Here is an 18117-nt window from a genome sequence, read left to right as displayed (position 1 = left end):
ATTCTGAATTCGTTTCAATCAACCTGTATGAAAACTAATGCTATCTCCCAAAGCTCCAACGCACCAAATGCATAGGATCGCAAAACCTCAAAACAATAAATCAACCACCACGCATCTACCAGTCAATAGACTTCGCTGGCTGCACAGCTGGGGCACGAGTGACAATGTCCCCATCGGAAGCCTTCTTCCCCTTCATCCCCTTGAACTTCTTATCAACCTTATGGAACGGATCTTCACTCTCCCCCTTCCGAACCTTCCACTTCTCCGTCCCCAAAACATTATCCAATTCCACAATGGGCGGGAGCTTCATATAAACCCATCCATCATCCCTTTCCTCAACAGGGAATGTAGCAATGTTCATACTCTCATCATTGGAGCACCTGCCAGCTTGCTCGCCATTGAGGTCAAAGTTTCGTTTGTGATACGGACACGAGACCCAGTACTTGCCCGCATCATCATCACCAACAAGACCATCAGAGAGAACAAATGCTCGCTTGTGGGGACACATCTGTTGAGTCGCATAGTACTTGCCCTTAATCTTGAAGACTGCAAGCTGTGTATCTCCGCGCTTGACGTTAGCCGAAGAAACCTGCGGTGGCTCATCGGAGAAGTGATCTGCACGAACAACTGGTTGCCAAGATGTACTTGACCACTGGTGACCTTTGAAATCCTGTTGTTCTGTGGAGTCTTTCGGCCAGTATGTTGGGCGCTGTTGAGATCTTTCCTGGACAACCTCGACTGTGTCGACAGTTTCTTCAGTGTTTGCGAATTGCTGGAAGACTTTGCGACGTTTAGGGTCGTTGACTGTCTCGGTCCATTCGCAGAAGTAGCTGTCGACGAGTTCGTGCATTTGTCTCTCCATATCGGCACAAATACCGAGTTTGTCCTCGACAATTACCTCTTTGAGGTAATGGATACCGCCGGGGAGGTTTTCAATCCATCTTGCGGTTCGCTGAAGTTTGTCCGCAGTACGAATGTAGAAGATGAGATAGCGGTCGATGATAGGCATGACCATTTCTGGTGGCACATCTGTGACGAGAAGCTCGGCATGTCTGGGCTTTGCGCCTCCATTACCACCAACAAAGATGTTGAAGCCCTTTTCGGTGGCGATCAAACCGAAACTAGTATCTGTTAGTAGGGAACAATCTCAATATCATCTTAGAGCTCACTCCTTGTTCTGAGCCTCTGCACACTCTCTCACGCAGCCAGACACAGCTCCCTTGAACTTGTGTGGTGCGCGAATACTTTTGTATCGCTCTTCCAAGCGAATCGCCATGCCGACACTGTCACCGACACCAAAGCGACACCATGTGGTTCCGACACAACTCTATGATTGGAGGTCAGCCAAGTAATATATGAGCGTAAATGCTCCTAAATACCTTGATTGCTCTGAGGGCCTTTGCATATGCATGTCCACTCTCCATGCCAGCATCCACAAGTTCAGTCCAGATATTGAGAAGATCCGACTTCTTCGCTCCGAACATGTCGATACGCTGAGCTCCAGTGATCTTGCAATAGAGACCATACTTCTTGGCCACAGATCCAATAGCAATGAGCTTATCGGCTGTGATTTCTCCACCAGGAATGCGAGGCACGACGGAAAATGTGCCGTTTCTCTGGATATTGGCAAGGAATTTGTCATTGGTGTCCTGCAAGTCATTGTAACCCTTGTCCATGACGTGAGGGTTGAATAAACTGGACAGAATCGATCCGATTGCGGGCTTGCAGAGTTCGCAGCCGAGAGAATCTGGGTTCTTTCCGACCTCTTTCATTACATCGACGAATGTTTTCAACTGCTTGATTGCCACGATGTTGTATAGATCAGCTCGGGAATGGGGGATGTGGGAGCACACTATGCAACTTAGTTATCACTGAAAGACTCGTGAGGGTGATGCTACTTACGGTTGTTGGAAACCTCCTGTCCCATGTCCAACATCGTCTTGTTGAAGATTGACTGGACTAGCGGCATACAACCACCGCATCCTGTGCCAGCCTTGGTACAAGACTTGACCTGCGCGATGGATGTGCAGGTCCCATTCTTTACATTCTCGACCACGTCGCCTTTGGTGACATTGTGGCAGGAGCAGATCTGTGTGCTATCATCACTTTGCGGAAAAGTTAATCCCGATCATCATATATCGTTGTGAATACTCACAGGTCATCTGCATTCTCTTCACCACCGCTCTGTGCACCAAGGATGAACTGACTCGGAGGAACTTCGAGCTCTTTCTGTAGTTTCACCATCTGATTCAACTTCAAATAGTCCTTGGTATCACCGATCATCATGCCTCCAAGTAAGAACTTGCCATCCATGGTGAATAGGTACTTCTTGTATACGCCAGCAAACGGATCTTTGTATGTCAAAGCCTTGACAGGTTCATCACGCAAAGGTTCTTCGAAGCCAGGAACAGCCGATGGCCGGCGACCAGGGAGGAATTTTGGTCCATCTCTGTCAGCGAAGAAATCGCCGAAGCTCGCGACATCCACTCCAAGCAGTTTCAACTTGGTGCTGAGATCTGGTCGGGTGAAGCTTTTCTGTGCTTTTAAGGGGTTTGTGAGATTGAAGGCGAGCACATCCGCCATTTCAATGCCTGGCGCAATGATTCCGAATGTCTGGTTCTCCCAACTTGCGCATTCTCCGACAGCATAGATGTCCGAAATGGTTGTCTGCAGATTCTCGTCAATCACGAATCCTCCCCGCTCGCCGCACTGGATGCCAATCTCGCGACCGAGTTCATCTCGGGGCTGAACACCAATCTGGATCTTAATTAGCATATAGCTCGAAGTCCAACGCAACCGGGTAGCATACCGCAAAGCAGATGCAGCAGCAATCAATGCTCTCCCCATCCTCAAAGGTGATTCCAACAACATTATTCCCGTCATCGGTGTGAACAATTTTCACTCGCTTCTCGTGAAGGACGTCGAGTCCCAGTTCCCGGATTTTGCGCGTCACCAGCGATCCTGCATCACCATCAAGTTGTCGCGCCAACACCCATTTATTACGATCGATTAACTTGACATTCCCGAAGTCCTCCAAGTCAGTCATCGCCTTTGCAGCTTCAAGTCCAAGCAGACCACCACCGACCGTAACGGCCGTTTCGCCTTTGTGCTTGGAAGCGAAGTCGATCAGCCTTTCTAGATCTGAGATAGTGCGGTATACAAAGACTCCATTGGCATCGTGGCCCGGTGTCCGCGTGGGAAGGGTTGCGTCGGATCCTGTGGCTAGGACGAGTATATCATAGGAAATTATTTCACCTGTTGATGTCTGGACTGTTTTGTTTGCGGGATTGATTTCGGTGACTCGTGTGTTAAGATGGTGGTCGAAAGCTCTTTCTTGGAATGAATCGTACTATTCGAAATTGCTTCGTGTTAGGGCGCATGCTCTCTGCGTTTTGGTTTTGGGCAGGGTTCACAAACCCATTCTTTCGGATTGAGGTATAGATCTTCAATCTTGCGATGTTCAAAGAATGTTGAAAGTCCCACGCGATTGTATGCTACATGAGACTCTTCTCCAATCACGACGATGTCATATTTCCGATCTGTGTCTTGTTTGATGACTTTCTCACTGTTTATTGCCTGATTGTTAGATGCCGACGCACGCACTAAGCTGAGGGCATCTTACATAAATGAGATGGCAACCATGCCCAATCCAACAACCACAATCTTCTCTCGAGGAGCATTGTTTGATGGACTAGGGCTACCGTCAACCGGCTCGCCATGTCGTAGCCCGTCGAGTACCGGCATGATGTGTATGCAATTAGAGATTGGAGAAACCATAAAACTGGGCTTCAATTCTAGTTTTAAGGAATTAGAATGAGATGATTACAATTACAATTATAATTACCGTGACAAAATGACAGTGACACGGTGATACAGTGATACAGTGACCTATGCAAAAGCTCGGAAGAAACAGGAGAAACCAAAGAAAAAGGGTCGATACCCAAGTGGCGGTTTGGATCTCCGCGGAACTAATTAGGGCTGACTTGATTGGTTAGGGCTTGCTTATCTCGACCACACCAAGATAAGAAGACGATGAGACGATGAGGTTATATGGGCGACTGTCCGCGGAGATGGACAAGTGGCAAAGCTGGGGGTCTTTTGATGGACTTGGGGCCCAGGTCTGAATGGTCCGGTCAATATATGGATATGCGTGCGGTGGATTGCACTCTGCCGTTTGGGTCATTACTCAATTATAGTTCTCTATCGACTGTCTTGTTTTCAATTCAAATTATACATAGGCATTCTGGTATTTCTACATTCCCACTATATCATCAGACCAGGAAATAGTGCGAAAAGCCACAATAACACACACCATGACTACAGTCACCACGCAGACAAAAGAGGACACAATTGATTTCAAAAATGGACAAATTACAGTGGAAGATATAATTCCAAGTCCAGCAGAGCCTGATATTCCACTACCACCTCCATCCAAGAATCCCGTCGACATTCTAGACGTGGATAAAGGCACACCAGATAACCATGTACCTCGCGACCCCCGATTGATCCGCTTGACAGGTGTACATCCCTTCAATGTCGAGCCGCCGTTAACAGATCTATTCAAAGAAGGTGTGTCGTGTTTGGTCTATGAAGAATCATCTAAAGACTAATTCAAAAAAAGGCTTTCTTACATCCCCAGAACTGTTCTATGTGCGCAACCATGGACCAGTTCCCCAAGTGAACGATGAAGATATTCCCAACTGGGAGATCAGTATCGAAGGGTAAGCAAAGTGCCCTTAGCTCCTTGATGTATTCAAATTCCAAGTAGCTCACAACTAAACCAGACTAGTGGAGAAACCCCTAGTCCTCAGCTTTCGAGAAATTCTCCAAAAGTACGACCAAATTACAGCCCCGATCACACTCGTCTGTGCCGGCAACAGACGAAAAGAACAAAACACAGTCCGAAAGTCGAAGGGTTTCTCATGGGGCCCAGCAGGTCTATCCACAGCGCTGTTCACAGGCCCCATGATGGCAGACGTAATTCGCAGCGCGAAGCCCCTCCGCAATGCAAAGTATGTTTGTATGGAAGGTGCTGATAAATTGGTAAGAATCCATACCCCGTTCTCCTGTCCCACATATCACACATATTGGACATGGATCGAGACTAATACATCCTTCAGCCCAATGGCTTTTATGGAACATCAGTCAAATTGAACTGGGCCATGGACCCGAACCGAGGAATCATGCTGGCACACAAGATGAACGGTGAAGATCTCCGACCTGATCATGGTCGGCCTCTACGGGCAGTTGTGCCAGGTCAGATTGGTGGACGGAGTGTGAAGTGGTTGAAGAAGTTGATTTTGACGGATGCGCCCAGTGAGAACTGGTATCATATCAATGACAATCGAGTATTACCGTGAGTGACTTGTTCATATTCCATTCAGCACCGAGAGTTCCAACTGACTGTGTCAGAACGATGGTATCGCCGGAGATGTCTGCCCAAGATCGCAAATGGTGGACTGATGACCGATATGCCATTTATGATCTCAATGTCAACTCTGTCGCTGCCTACCCTCAGCATGAAGAGGAACTTAACCTAGTGACTGCTGGGCCGACGTATACGGCTAAAGGATATGCATACGCTGGTGGAGGTCGGAGAATCACTCGAGTTGAAATTTCTCTCGATAGGGGCAAATGTATGGTCATCCACTGGGACGATACCAAAATTTGGACCAATGCTAATACTTGCATTCTTTCTTCCAGCCTGGCGTTTAGCCGAAATTGAATACGCAGAAGACAAATACCGAAACTTCGAAGGTGACCTCTTCGGCGGTAAGGTAGACATGTGGTGGAGAGAAGCAAGTTTCTGCTGGTCTTTCTGGTCTCTTCAGATCCCAGTCTCAGATTTGGAAGCCAGCGATGCTCTTCTCGTCCGAGCAGTGGATGAAGCACTCGCGGCCCAGCCCCGGGATATGTACTGGTCTGTTCTGGGTATGATGAATAATCCCTGGTTCCGAGTCACGATCACGAAAGAGGGAAATACGCTCAAGTTTGAACATCCTACTCATCCAGCTAGGGCTGGAGGCTGGATGGAGAAAGTCAAGAAAGCGGGTGGTGATTTGCTCAACGGTAATTGGGGCGAGAGGGCCCAGGGCGAGGAACCAGTTGCGCCCGAGCCTGTCAAGGAGATCAGCATGAAGAAAGAAGGTGTGAATAGGCAGATTGATCTGCAGGAGTTGAAAGCAAATAGTACCAGTGAAAACCCCTGGTTTGTTGTCAATGGCGAAGTATACGATGGAACGGGTTTCCTCGAGGGACATCCTGGAGGAGCCATCAGTATCACATCGTCTGCTGGTCTTGATGTGTCTGAAGACTTCCTTGCAATTCGTAAGTCACTGGTCAGAGTTTCTGTATTGGGACGCTTGCTAACATCCTCACAGACAGTGAAACTGCCAAAGCAATGATGCCAGACTATCACATCGGAACATTAGACAAAGCATCTCTTGAAGCACTCAAGAACAACTCAACGTCAGATTCAACGAAACCACGCCCAGTCTTCCTGCAATCAAGGACATGGACCAAAATGACCCTCAGCGAGAAGAAGAATGTATCATGGGATACACGGGTCTTCATCTTCGACTTGCAACACGACAAGCAAACCCTTGGCCTACCAATCGGTCAACACTTGATGATCAAGGTGCCAGACCCAGCCACAAAGGAAGCAGTCATCAGATCTTACACTCCAATGTCAGACACACGCCTGATTGGAAAGATGGAGCTGCTCGTGAAAGTATACTTCCCAACCGATAAAATCCCCGGTGGGAAAATGACACTAGCCCTCGATGCCCTGCCCATCGGCTCAGAAATCGACTGCAAGGGTCCAACGGGTCGATTTGAGTACCTCGGCAACGGTCGTGTTATTATAAGCGGCAAAGAGCGCCAACTACGCTCCTTCAAAATGATCTGCGGTGGAACAGGTATCACGCCCGTCTTCCAGGTTCTACGCGCTGTCATGCAAGACAATGAAGACCCAACAACCTGTGTTGTTCTCGATGGTAACCGGCTGGAAGAGGATATCCTGTGTCGAGAGGATCTTGATGCTTATGTTGCGGCTGATAGCCGGAAGTGTACCGTCGTGCATACTTTGACTCAGGGCTCTGACGCCTGGACTGGGCGTCGGGGTCGGATATCTGAGGATTTGCTTGCTGAGTTTGCTTCGCCTGAGGAACAGAGTATGGTTTTGATATGTGGTCCTGGCCCAATGGAGAAATCTGCTCGTAAGATTCTTTCGGAGAAGGGGTGGGCAGAGGAGGATCTTCACTTCTTCTAGTCTTCAAGTATCAGTATTCTTTTGTGGGAATGCATGGGAGCGGGAATTGTTTGTTGGCTTGTACATAATTGGCCTGAGAGCCGAGGGCTGCGCGTTGAATAGTATGAATATAGAGACATTGGGATTGGATTTGCATAGAAACGGATGTATTTGACAAATATTCGTGGATCATGAATCATAAAAGGTCATCACATTTTAATGAGGATCTTGTGGTGAAAAAATCAAAAAGCCTACTATCACTTTGTACATCGGTCTTTTTTTTTCCCCGATGCATGACAGTCCGCTCAATAGTATTTCTTGAAGTCCAATCTCACACGGAGGTGCTCAAAGACACTGGTAGCATCTGTATGGGATGAGAAGAATGCACCAGATCTCACCATGGACTTCGAAGTGGCCTTCCCAGATTCTAGATTGCGAAGGTATCCAACAAAAGCAGAGGTCTGTTTGTGCAGATTTTGATACAAGTAAAACGCGGTTCCTTCGGCCTCATGACGCAAGCCGCTCCCATCTGCCTTTGACAGTGGACTGAAGGCGAGAATAGTGCCAAAAATTGATTCAAGCAATTTTGCCGCTTGCGCATGTCGTTTGCTCAGGAAGAACGCAAACAACATCTGGTCAAGCATATCCTCGTGGTAGTCGCGGAGTCGTGGCACGGAGTGCGCCGCTTCGATTGTTCCGTCAATATCACCACGGTCAAGGCAGTACTCGATCTTGGCAAGTGTTTCTTGGAAGCGTTGCCAGATGGATCCAATGCCGATATGGAAGCAGTAGTCGCTGATTGCTAGAACAAAGTGTTGGGCCTCCACCCTGAACTTTTGGAACACATTTCGTGTATCTCCTGACAGGGATCCTCGCATAGTGGAGTCACGAACAAGACTCTTGACAACGGAAACCATGCGAAGCAAGCGAAGCAAGTGTTTGAAAAGACAATCATACTTATCCAGAGACCGCGGAGTAATGATAGACTCGAGTGCTACAGGTGGAGTGTATTGTAGACGAAGAAAATCCAGGGCCTCGATCGAGCTTGGGTCCTTGCATTTGTCTATCTCTTCGTCTGAGAGGTCGCGAATGCCAAAGCTTAGCCCACCCGGCATTTCAGTGTCTTTTTGACTTTGGCCCTTTTCCGATTCTTCTGGTTCTGCGTTGCCGAAGTAGCAGTCTCCTAAAAGGCCGATCAAAACAAGGCGCAGCTCCGAACTAGCTGGTGGCCAAGTGTCTCGACTTCCAAGCCGTAGACCGGTGTCAACTCCGGTTCGTATAACACCGGCTTTTCTTTCTCCACTTTCCATTTCTGAATCGAAAAGAGAGTTGGATAGACGTGACACAAAGGAGCCTTCTCCCAGTAGCTGGAATCGCCATTGTAAATTTAGGTTATCTCGCATCTTATGCTCTTTGAAGAGATGGTGTAGGCACGAGTAGTCGATGAGAAGGGCTTGAGACGAAATAATCGGGGCTAGGGAAAGGTGAAGGCCAGATGTCAATTCTGGGCCAAAGTGGTTTGCATGCTCAATCGGCTCGGTCTCAAATCTCTGGGCTTTGTCGAGTATTTGATTGAAATTATCTTTCGACAGAGCCATTCGGTCTGTGAAAGGCCCCGAGAGGTTAATTTCGTCATCTATGTCAAAGAGTTCAAAGGTTCCCTCAACAGCACTTGCGTCCGTCAATGGCGTGGGAATCTGCGTGATTGCTTCGGATGAGGAAATAAGATCCGCGGGCTCGTGTTTGTGATATCTCTTGATCTCAGCGCGAAGTTTCGATTCATACTCTTGGGCCGTGGTCTGAATGTTCTCGATGTCAGCCCAGGAGGTCGCACAATGCAAATGAAGATCACCAGCTCGGGAAAAAACATCATGCCGTGCGATAGGATGGTTTGGATGGGATTGCTTCAGCATTCGAAGACTTCGTCCACTCTCAAAGATGGAGTATGCTTGATCAGCTGGGATGAACGACGGTATGTGATCTGCTTGAAAGATGTGTTCAATTCGTGCCGGTCCAGTTTTGAACTTGCCAGGCTGATGAACCTCCCGCGCGATGAATGTTTTGCCGCCAGTAATTGATTCTTCAAGAGCTGCATCTTCTGGTCGAAGCCCGATCCAGCCGTCGATGAGTTTAAACCACGGCTCAGTTACTCGAATTACTATCTCATGCAACAGGTTCTCCATCCAGCCAAACCTTTGAGCAAAGGAGGCAGCACTTTGTGTCACAATTGATAATATTTGCGCATCTGAGGCGGCCTTTTGGGAAGTGTCCACAATAGCAGCCAATGCACCCATCAGGTCCCCACAACGTTCAAACAAAGCTCTGATTTGCAGAAGCGAGGTGAATCTTTGTGGGTGTCCAGAGATCTGCTGCTCAAGATTGAAAATGATGACAGCAATTATACGGCTCAAAGTGAACAGAGTCGATAATTCCTTGCACTTCGGAGGTGGTTCTTGCGCGAATAATCGCATCTGGTGCATCTTTGCGCCACACTGTAGCACGTATCGAACAACGTTATCCAATGCCATAGAGCTGACACCAGAGACCCTAACATCCTTGATCTCTTCCTCGAATTGCTTTGTGTGTTGGTTGTATCGGAAAAAACATGAGTTCCAGCCTAAGCCCAGACGGAGCAGTGATCGAAGATAGATATCTGCCTGAGCCAGTCGGCTGGGTACCTTGCAATTCAGTAGTGTTTGCTTTGCCAGAGCTGCATCAAAGCCCTTCGGGCCCGATTCGCTGAAATAGGCAGAGACCGGCTCTTGAAAGGACCTCTCCGTATGTGTCTCCCATGATTTCTGCGGGATCACTTGGGCATCGTCTTCCCTTAGCGAGTCTAAGGACCAAATATTGTTCTCATCTTCAACTGTGTCTGCTACAAGGTCACATGGCGCATCGGACAGGCCGTCAATGGAGGGGTCGATGGTCGAGTCGGTAGCAGACTCAGGCGGTTCCAATCCACTTGGAAAGAAGTCGAGCTTCCATAGTGACCTATCGATTTTCTCGTTCGGTGCGTTTGGTGCCTCGAAGCAAGATCGCGGAAATTCTAAGTTGAAAGCCAATGTTATTGATAATTCTGGGGGTTTTCTGGTTGGGCCTTACCAGGCAATGCAGCGTTCCATGGTACAGACTCCAATGGCTGTAGAGCTTCTATGCTGAACTTAGAAGGTCGCCAAAGGCTCTCGCTGGAGAAGGGATCCAGCTGATCGCATTGATCCATAACGAGACCATACTCAGTGGTGAGGTGAACGCGCGAGTCCCGCGACGCAGATGGCTATCGCAGTGCACGGACCCCCGATAACAGAAAGTGCCTCGTCGACCTCGAAGCTCAACCATCACCTCTGCCCTCCCCTCTATTTAAGGCCAACAGACCTCCTCTTGTTCCGGCTTCCTACAAGACAGTCGCAATGCCTCCAAGAAAGAAGACGAAGCGCGCACATTCACCTACACCACAAGATGATACGACAGCGCTCTCAAGCGCAGACACGCCCAGGTCAAACGACAGTGTCGACAAGCCAGACACAGATTACGACCTGATCTCAGATCCGTGGACAGACGAGCAAGAAACAGCCCTGCTGAAAGCGGTCATAAAATGGAAACCAGTTGGTTAGTGCGATTGGCGCATCGACTCTACTTACAGCGCAGCTAACCGTTTCGCTACAGGAATACACAAACACTTTCGGATGCTAGCGATCTCAGATTATCTCAAGAGTCAGGGCTATGCGCCATCTACAGCGGAACATATGCGGATTCCAGGTATCTGGAAGAAACTTGGAACATTGTACAACCTCGAAGCGCTTGATGAACGTGTAAGTGAACCTACACGGCTTGTTCGCGTTGTTCTCTGGCTAATATACTTTGGGGCCATAGGAAGATTCGGTGATCACCGATACCAACGAGGACGATGAGGGGTCGAGCGAGATGTACTGTTCGTTCGACCTACCATACGATGAGTACGGCGAGATGATGTTTGAGCGACGGTTAGCAATGGAAGGTTCTTCTTCGCCTGTTACCAGCCGTGCGAGCCGAGCAGCGGAGTCGCGACGAGGTAGTACAGTTGCGGATACAGATGGTACGTTTGAAATCACATGCGCCCGTTGCCCCAAGACCGGGACTGACTAACGTCTTCTTCAGAGCCACGATCTTCTCCAGCCCCATCACGAGGTCGCAATACCAATCGGAGTGCGCGTACCTCGACAAGGGGAACACGTTCTACCAGACTGCAGGTGGAGATTGGCACGGGGAGCCAAGGCAAGGTATCAGACGAAGGTGGTGATGGTGATTCAGAAGAAGAAGACACCGGTGGGAATGATGAAGACGATGAAGAAGGGGAGGAGGCCTCGGATGCCAACAGTGAAGAGGAAGAAGGTGATGGCGAGAAGGGGGGTTCTCGCAGCACTCGAGCGCAAACCTCTCGATCCAAAGCTAAGGACAAGAAGCCTTCAGGTGGCACTGCTACGCGCAGGACAGGTCGACGGCGTTGAGACGAGTGGAAATCGCCTTCGCTCTGGAACTTTGATACCTAGCGAGTTCGGGGGCGTTTATATATTACTATTGAGATGTACGATTATGCAAGCACTTTGTTTTCTACGGCCTGTCTGGCGTGAACAATCAAAATAGAAACTCCAGTCACGATGCGAATCTCTGAAATAGAAATTGCAGAGGTCATAGCTCCTTTTACACTCTACATGATCTGATGGATTCAACGAGATCGCTGGGAATTAAGCTGTGTGAGGGGTCAGATGATGTGTCAGGGCTCACGAGGATTTTGTAAACATATCTGGTACTTCATGCACGGTTAAAGTGTTGATGACTCCTGATGTATATGTTCTACAGAGAAACATTCTGATTCAAGCGAAAAGCACACCAGAGTAACCACTAACGTAGGTATATTTCGATCGCTTTAGGTCTAATGTCGTTCGAAGGTACAAAGGGAATAGATCAAAGGGTCATAGTACAGAGGATCGGAACAGCGACTCAATTACAGGCGTGAGATGATAGCCTGGGCGTACTCGTGGGTCTTGGCCTTACCGCCAAGGTCACCGGTGAGAGCCTTGCCGTCGGCGAGGGTGTCGAAGGTGGCCTTCTGGATGCGGGCAGCGTGGTCGTGGAGACCCATGTGCTGCAGCATCATGATGGAGGACAGGAGCAGAGCAGTGGGGTTGGCAAGACCCTGGCCAGCAATGTCGGGGGCGGAACCGTGGACGGCCTCGAAGATGGAGCACTCGTCACCAATGTTACCGGAGGGGGTGAGACCGAGACCACCGATGAGACCGGCGCACATGTCGGACAGAATGTCACCGTAGAGGTTGGGCATGACAAGGACCTTGTCGTTGTAGGGGGTGGGGTCGGTAACGATCTTGAGGCATGAGTTGTCCAGCAGCTCAGCGTCGAACTCGACGTCGGGGAATTCCTTGGCGATCTCGCGGGCGGTGTTGAGGAACAGACCGTCGGACATCTTCATGATGGTGGCCTTGTGGACGACACGGACCTTCTTCTTGTTGATGGATTGCGCGTACTGGAAGGCGAAACGGAGGACACGCTCGGAAGCCTCCTTGGTGATAAGCTTGATGCTCTGGACGACACCGTCAACGACGACGTGCTCAATGCCGGAGTATTCACCCTCGGTGTTCTCACGGATGAGAACGGTGTCGACATTGTCGTAAGGGGTCTCGTAGCCAGCAATGGACTTGCAAGGACGCAAGTTGGCGAACAGGTTGAAAGTACGGCGGAGAGTCAGGTTCAGGGAGACGTGACCCTTGCCAACGGGGGTCTAGAAACATGCTTTAGTGTCGCGATTCAATTGCAATGGAGGAGTTGTTGACATACAGCGAGGGGACCCTTGAGGGCAACGTAGTTGCGGCGAACGGAGGCAATGGCATCATCGGGGATGGCGGTCTTGCCGTCCTTCAGGATGGGGGTGACATCAACAGACTCCCACTTGACGGGGGCCTATCATTGGTTTAGTGTTTGTTGCAGGGGTCGATATGCAGGATGATAGCTACCTTAGCGGCAGTGAAGATGTCCTTGACGGACTGAGCGATCTCAGGACCAATACCATCACCCTCAATCAGGGTAACAGTGTACTTGCCCTATTTCAAAGAAAGAATTGGAATTAGTATGGTGCAATTTTGAGCGCGATCGTGGCTGTTGGCGTCGGGTTGTGCTCGGTGTGCGCTGCGCGGCTGGCACCGGCATGCATGAAAAAAACGGGTTTGGCGAGATAAAAAAACGTACATCGGAGCCCTTCTGGCCCTTGAACTTGGCAACAGCTTCCTGGGCAGGGCTGGCGTAGAATCGCACCTAAACAAAACAATCAAGGTCAGCTAATTGAAGATTTGCGATTGAAAGTTGAGGGGATGTCAGTACCTGCGAGATGGGAGCGATAAAGCTGGGAGCCACACGGGGGAACCGCAGGGTCTGGCGAGCAGCAGAGAAGTTCCGAGCAGCGAGCATCTTGAATGTCGGGGATGAGACAAAGATGGAGGGTGGTGGGGAGAAGGGAAGAAGGAGAAGGGGAGAAAGAATCAAATCTCTCGGCGCCGCCCCGATCCGACCGGGCCTCCCACCGCATTGGTGGTTTGATATCATCCCCGGGCCGAGTCCACTTCTCTATCCACAACTCCAGGGTCTTGACAGCTTCCTCAGTACAAGACCGTCTATGAATCTGGAGAATTGGACACCTTGATTGTATTTCTCTGTTATCGTTGACCTCACGCCCGGCAAAATGGCCGACCTCGACGTCGCGAGCCACTACAGCCTCCCCTCAGAGTTCCCGGAGGAATGGCCAGCAGCTCTGGACGAAGCTGATCAGCTTGACGAAGAGCCTTTGCAGAGAGCAGACTCTCGTCCGCGTAAATCACGATACTTTGCTCTTGAGCGCAGCCCAAGTGATTGGAGGAATAACTTTGGCTCACGCCGGGGGAAGGAGGGCAGAGACAATGCGCAGAACGATGAGCCCGATCCATTGGGAACCGGCGAGAGCGTTCTTCGCATTCTCAAGCAGCGCGGAATACCATTAGATGACGACGGACGCCAAAAAGCCCGGTTCCTGCTATCCTCGACCTCGTTCTCCCCCGCACTCTTCCTGTCGCAAGCGCATTCCCAGGCATCCATAGAGTCGCTCATGGGTGGTTTGGACAACCTCTCACAATCGATCGATCAGAAGTCCGCGTCATTGAAAGTGTTGGTGGAGGCTAACTTCGAACGCTTCGTCCGGGCCAAGGCAACTATCGATGCCGTCTACACTGAGATGAGGAACCAGGGCGTGGAGAAGGAGCCAGCTTTAGCTCCCCGCCGGTCAGGCCACTTCCGGAGCTATTCGGGTCAAAACCACAGTCCATCACCGGCCCCAGCGGTAACTCCGAAGAAGACCGCGCTCACGAAAGAGAGCGAGTACGGCATGAAAGGTATCCGAGGCCCTTTGGTGGAAGCTTCTGTTAAGGCTGAGGAGGTTTGGGGGCCAGCTCTTGGGGGTCGGGAGCGAGAACAGGTTTTGAAATGCGTGGTTGAGACGATGGAGAAACACCGTGAAGCCTACGAGATTGGAAGCCTTTTGTCCAAATCGATCCAACAACGTGATTATGATTCCGTTTTCGAGCAATATACTAGAGCTAGGACGCTGGCCAATGGAGCTAAAAACATCGCAGACCAAGCTTCCAGTGCCCATCGACAACTGAACGATTCTGAAACGCATACTATCCTCACCATGGGTCGCATGTGGATGGATGTTGACCAACAAATCCAGGACTTCAAGCGCGATCTCTGGAGGCGGCTTGGTGATGCACCCACTACATCAACCACGAGCACTGCCTCTGGGCCCGTGGAAGAGCATATGGAGCTGATCGGGGCACTATTGGAACTGGGTGTCGAGGACAACCCTATTTGGACATGGCTACAAAGTCGTTATGAATTTTTGAAGACCAAGATCACAGTATTCTGTGATCGATGCAAGGTGGAAATTGAGATATTAAGAAGACGGCTTGCTGCTGGAGAGAGGCCAACTCCGCAGGCTACGGCATCCTACCTTCGCCTGGCACCTCGCGATGGCCCAGCGGAATACCCAGGGAGGCTAGACACTGATCAGGTTATCGAGCTTTGGGAGTGTGTACAAGCGTTTTTAACACGACTTCTTTCGTCACAGAGTGGCTTACTAGGGGAGGTGTTGGATTTCTGGGAAGTTGCCCAGTCTTTCATCGACGGTAACCGACAACGACTTCTACCTGTCGGCTTTGAAGGAGAGAGCCGCAAACATCATCGACTTTCAAGTAGTAGCGTCAAGGAATTGGAGACAGGCGTCGTGGAACTGGTCAATCTGATTCGACAGAATGTCCTGGCCCTCTTCACAGAACTTCCAACTGAAGACGTCTCCTTGCTCTTCTCCCCAGTCCCGGCAAGTCCATCGAGTCCGGAGACGCGAGGCATTACACCAACGGAATCACGCTTCAAGCTGGATCCGAAAAATCTACCAATGCCTGTCCCGAAACTGGGAGAATCCTGGGAAGAGTATGCCTTCTGGCCACCATTTTCCAATTCACTCAGTGGAGTACATTACTTGAGCAAATTCCTCATAATTTTGGGCAGTGCTGCTAGCGAAATGGCCGCTTTACGGCCGATTGCCAGTGCTGGGAAATCGCATGATCTTCTCAGGTCTCTTGTCAGTCTTTCTAGAGAGCGATGTGCCCGGGTTGCATGTGCTGCGTGGAGCAAAGATTCAGAGGTTTGCAAGATGCTTGAAGATTGGACTCGTGATATTGAGAACCGCGATCTCACCAAGATGCCCGGATTCTTTGTTGCTTTTGAGGGTGCCATCCTTGGAGGCATGCAGAAAATCCTCTACATCTCAGAGGCAAGGGCAAAACCAGGTTCTGTAGATGTGATCACCCAGCCGCCTGCAAAATTACTGCAAATGGTTCGCTCTCAATTCGCTTCCAGCGTCTACAAAGCACTTAGCGGGCTGGTCGAAAACGCTGAGCGTCCAACTAGTGTTGAGGAAGAGAATGAATGGGTCATTGCCAGGCCAGCAATCACGAGTCAAGCCACCGATGCTGCTGTGTCAGTTCTCTCGGCAGACTCTGTCGATTGGTGCAACAGGGTAAGTATCCGCATAGATACCATTGCTTCTGGATCACTAACCCCAATACAGAACGTCCGCATCCTCCTTACTCTCTCAAATCTCAAGGCCCTACAGGCTGAATACGTTCCACAGCTGATCTCCAACTTCGAGAGTGCATTCTCTGTTAAACTAACCGAAGAGGCCAAGACTGTCCGAGATGTGCTCGCCCAAATCGAAGACCGGTTGTTCCACTCATATGTCAACCCAAGTACCACCATACTAAACGACACTATCGCCGCCGGAATTGGCTCCTCTGACTGGGTGCCTTCGACTGATCGACCGGAGCAAGTTCGACCCTATGTCTACAACACTATGCTGACCATGGTGCTTGTTCACACGGAGATTTCCACCACTATTCCATCAACCGTATCGCCAAACCCCGACCCCCATGTTTCCAAGGCATCTTCTAAACTCTTGGCCACTGTGTTGACATACCTTGTAACGCAAATCTGTTCAACTTTGCTCGCGGCGTTCCGTGCTCGTCCCTCCTTTTCGCTAGCCGCTCTAATGCAAGCAACCTTGGACACGGAGTTTATCGCGCAGTCACTATCTCAGTACGCAACTGACGAAGCATCAGGCATGCAAAGCCAAATTTACGTCGAGCTAGATGCCCGCACAACAAACGAAGCCCGAGTGAAACTCCAGGCCGAACTCGGAGAAATGAGAGGTACCCTGAAAAGACTGCGAGACAGGACGAAGGGCGAGTTTGCCTGTTTCAGAAAACGCAGCTCAAATGGTTCCAAGTCCTCAAATAGTCTACAAACATAGCGCATCAACAATTTAATTAATTGAATTCATCATGAACTTTTTCACTTCCAAACGGGTATCACGAAAACATAGTCTATACCACATAACTTACATGTGTAGCTCTCTCGAGGTCACATCTAATTCTGACCAACCATCCGCTGCACCCGACTCAAAAGCGCATTACTCTCCCTTCCTAGTCGCCTCTTTCCAAACTGATCAGGTCGCTTGGCCCGAAGCATAGCCTCCCGCTCGTTCTGCTTTGCTTGCCGATCCTTCTCCCTTTTCTCAGCCGCTCTCTTCCGTGCCTCAGCAATCTCAATCTCCTTCGAAAACGCCGACGGCTTAGGTCTGCGCTCCCTGCGACCCTCTTCCCTTGGACGGCGTTCCGGTCTAGGTGCGCGCGCAGGCGCGGGTTCAGGCTCGGGCTCGTTCAACATGGCGACACGATCCGGGTGAAGTTCCAAAGTTGTGGCAGCTTCCGTCGGGGCTTCATCCTTCTTTTCTCTTTCGGCGTCCTCTTCAACGTAGGTGTCGTAGACGGACTTTTTGGGTGCGGTTGCTTCTTCTTGGGCTTTAATCTTTGCGTAGGCTTTCTTTACTTTGGCTTTTTGGATCAGGTCATTTTTGATCTTTTGAGCTGTTGCAGGAACTGTGTTAGTCTTGGATCCGTCGCGGTTGGATGCTGGTTTGCTTACTCTTTCGTCGATAAGTGCCATCGGGCAGGTTCGCTGGTCCGACGCTGAAGCCCTTGCGTTTCTTGACTGCGTGCTCGGATTTTGATACTGGAGCTGGATCGCCATCATGGGTGCGTTTCGGTGCCATTTCGACGAGGTCTGACAGTCAAGATCTGTCTTGGAGTTGGAGTTGGGATTGTGTTGTGTTGGATTTGGGGCGGAGAAGAAAAAAAAAAGTGGCGATCTCCGCATGGAACCCAGCCAAGTCTAGATCAGTTGGGCATTGGAGACATCTACACACTCACTGTTCTACTGCTGCGCATAACGAGCTA

The 18117-nt window shown here is 50.0% G+C and overlaps 7 protein-coding genes across 7 annotated transcripts; 3 read left to right on the top strand and 4 right to left on the bottom strand.

The window, feature by feature from the left end:
- Positions 1 to 115: 115 nt before the first annotated feature.
- Positions 116 to 3744, bottom strand: niiA (nitrite reductase niiA; the record flags this gene model as incomplete). Its single annotated transcript, XM_057125758.1, has 8 exons — positions 116 to 1121; positions 1170 to 1327; positions 1380 to 1852; positions 1903 to 2105; positions 2156 to 2757; positions 2810 to 3349; positions 3418 to 3565; positions 3623 to 3744. 8 exons carry the CDS (start codon positions 3742 to 3744, stop codon positions 116 to 118), a joined length of 3252 nt encoding a protein of 1083 aa, XP_056987917.1.
- A 569-nt stretch (positions 3745 to 4313) lies between these two features.
- On the top strand, positions 4314 to 7270 carry niaD (nitrate reductase NiaD; the record flags this gene model as incomplete). Its single annotated transcript, XM_057125757.1, has 7 exons — positions 4314 to 4569; positions 4622 to 4721; positions 4785 to 5043; positions 5121 to 5356; positions 5413 to 5636; positions 5704 to 6327; positions 6381 to 7270. 7 exons carry the CDS (start codon positions 4314 to 4316, stop codon positions 7268 to 7270), a joined length of 2589 nt encoding a protein of 862 aa, XP_056987916.1.
- Positions 7271 to 7554: 284 nt separating this feature from the next.
- N7511_003331 (tubulin gamma complex associated family protein) lies at positions 7555 to 10469 on the bottom strand (the record flags this gene model as incomplete). Its single annotated transcript, XM_057125756.1, has 2 exons — positions 7555 to 10295; positions 10352 to 10469. 2 exons carry the CDS (start codon positions 10467 to 10469, stop codon positions 7555 to 7557), a joined length of 2859 nt encoding a protein of 952 aa, XP_056987915.1.
- A 187-nt stretch (positions 10470 to 10656) lies between these two features.
- On the top strand, positions 10657 to 11733 carry N7511_003330 (EAF7 family protein; the record flags this gene model as incomplete). Its single annotated transcript, XM_057125755.1, has 4 exons — positions 10657 to 10855; positions 10913 to 11058; positions 11120 to 11321; positions 11384 to 11733. The coding sequence occupies 4 exons, from the start codon at positions 10657 to 10659 to the stop codon at positions 11731 to 11733; spliced, it is 897 nt and encodes a 298-aa protein (XP_056987914.1).
- Positions 11734 to 12230: 497 nt separating this feature from the next.
- On the bottom strand, positions 12231 to 13705 carry N7511_003329 (isocitrate dehydrogenase (NAD(+)) IDH2; the record flags this gene model as incomplete). Its single annotated transcript, XM_057125754.1, has 5 exons — positions 12231 to 13022; positions 13079 to 13201; positions 13255 to 13341; positions 13487 to 13552; positions 13619 to 13705. The coding sequence occupies 5 exons, from the start codon at positions 13703 to 13705 to the stop codon at positions 12231 to 12233; spliced, it is 1155 nt and encodes a 384-aa protein (XP_056987913.1).
- A 271-nt stretch (positions 13706 to 13976) lies between these two features.
- On the top strand, positions 13977 to 17132 carry N7511_003328 (exocyst subunit SEC5; the record flags this gene model as incomplete). Its single annotated transcript, XM_057125753.1, has 2 exons — positions 13977 to 16343; positions 16395 to 17132. 2 exons carry the CDS (start codon positions 13977 to 13979, stop codon positions 17130 to 17132), a joined length of 3105 nt encoding a protein of 1034 aa, XP_056987912.1.
- Positions 17133 to 17248: 116 nt separating this feature from the next.
- Positions 17249 to 17933, bottom strand: N7511_003327 (uncharacterized protein; the record flags this gene model as incomplete). Its single annotated transcript, XM_057125752.1, has 2 exons — positions 17249 to 17748; positions 17807 to 17933. The coding sequence occupies 2 exons, from the start codon at positions 17931 to 17933 to the stop codon at positions 17249 to 17251; spliced, it is 627 nt and encodes a 208-aa protein (XP_056987911.1).
- Positions 17934 to 18117: the final 184 nt, after the last annotated feature.

Source organism: Penicillium nucicola, assembly GCF_028828085.1.
Source record: "Penicillium nucicola strain IBT 29836 chromosome Unknown utg000002l, whole genome shotgun sequence".
Taxonomy (NCBI): domain Eukaryota; kingdom Fungi; phylum Ascomycota; class Eurotiomycetes; order Eurotiales; family Aspergillaceae; genus Penicillium; species Penicillium nucicola.
Note: the sequence above shows the minus strand (reverse complement) of the source record. Positions and strands in the feature narration are given on the sequence as shown.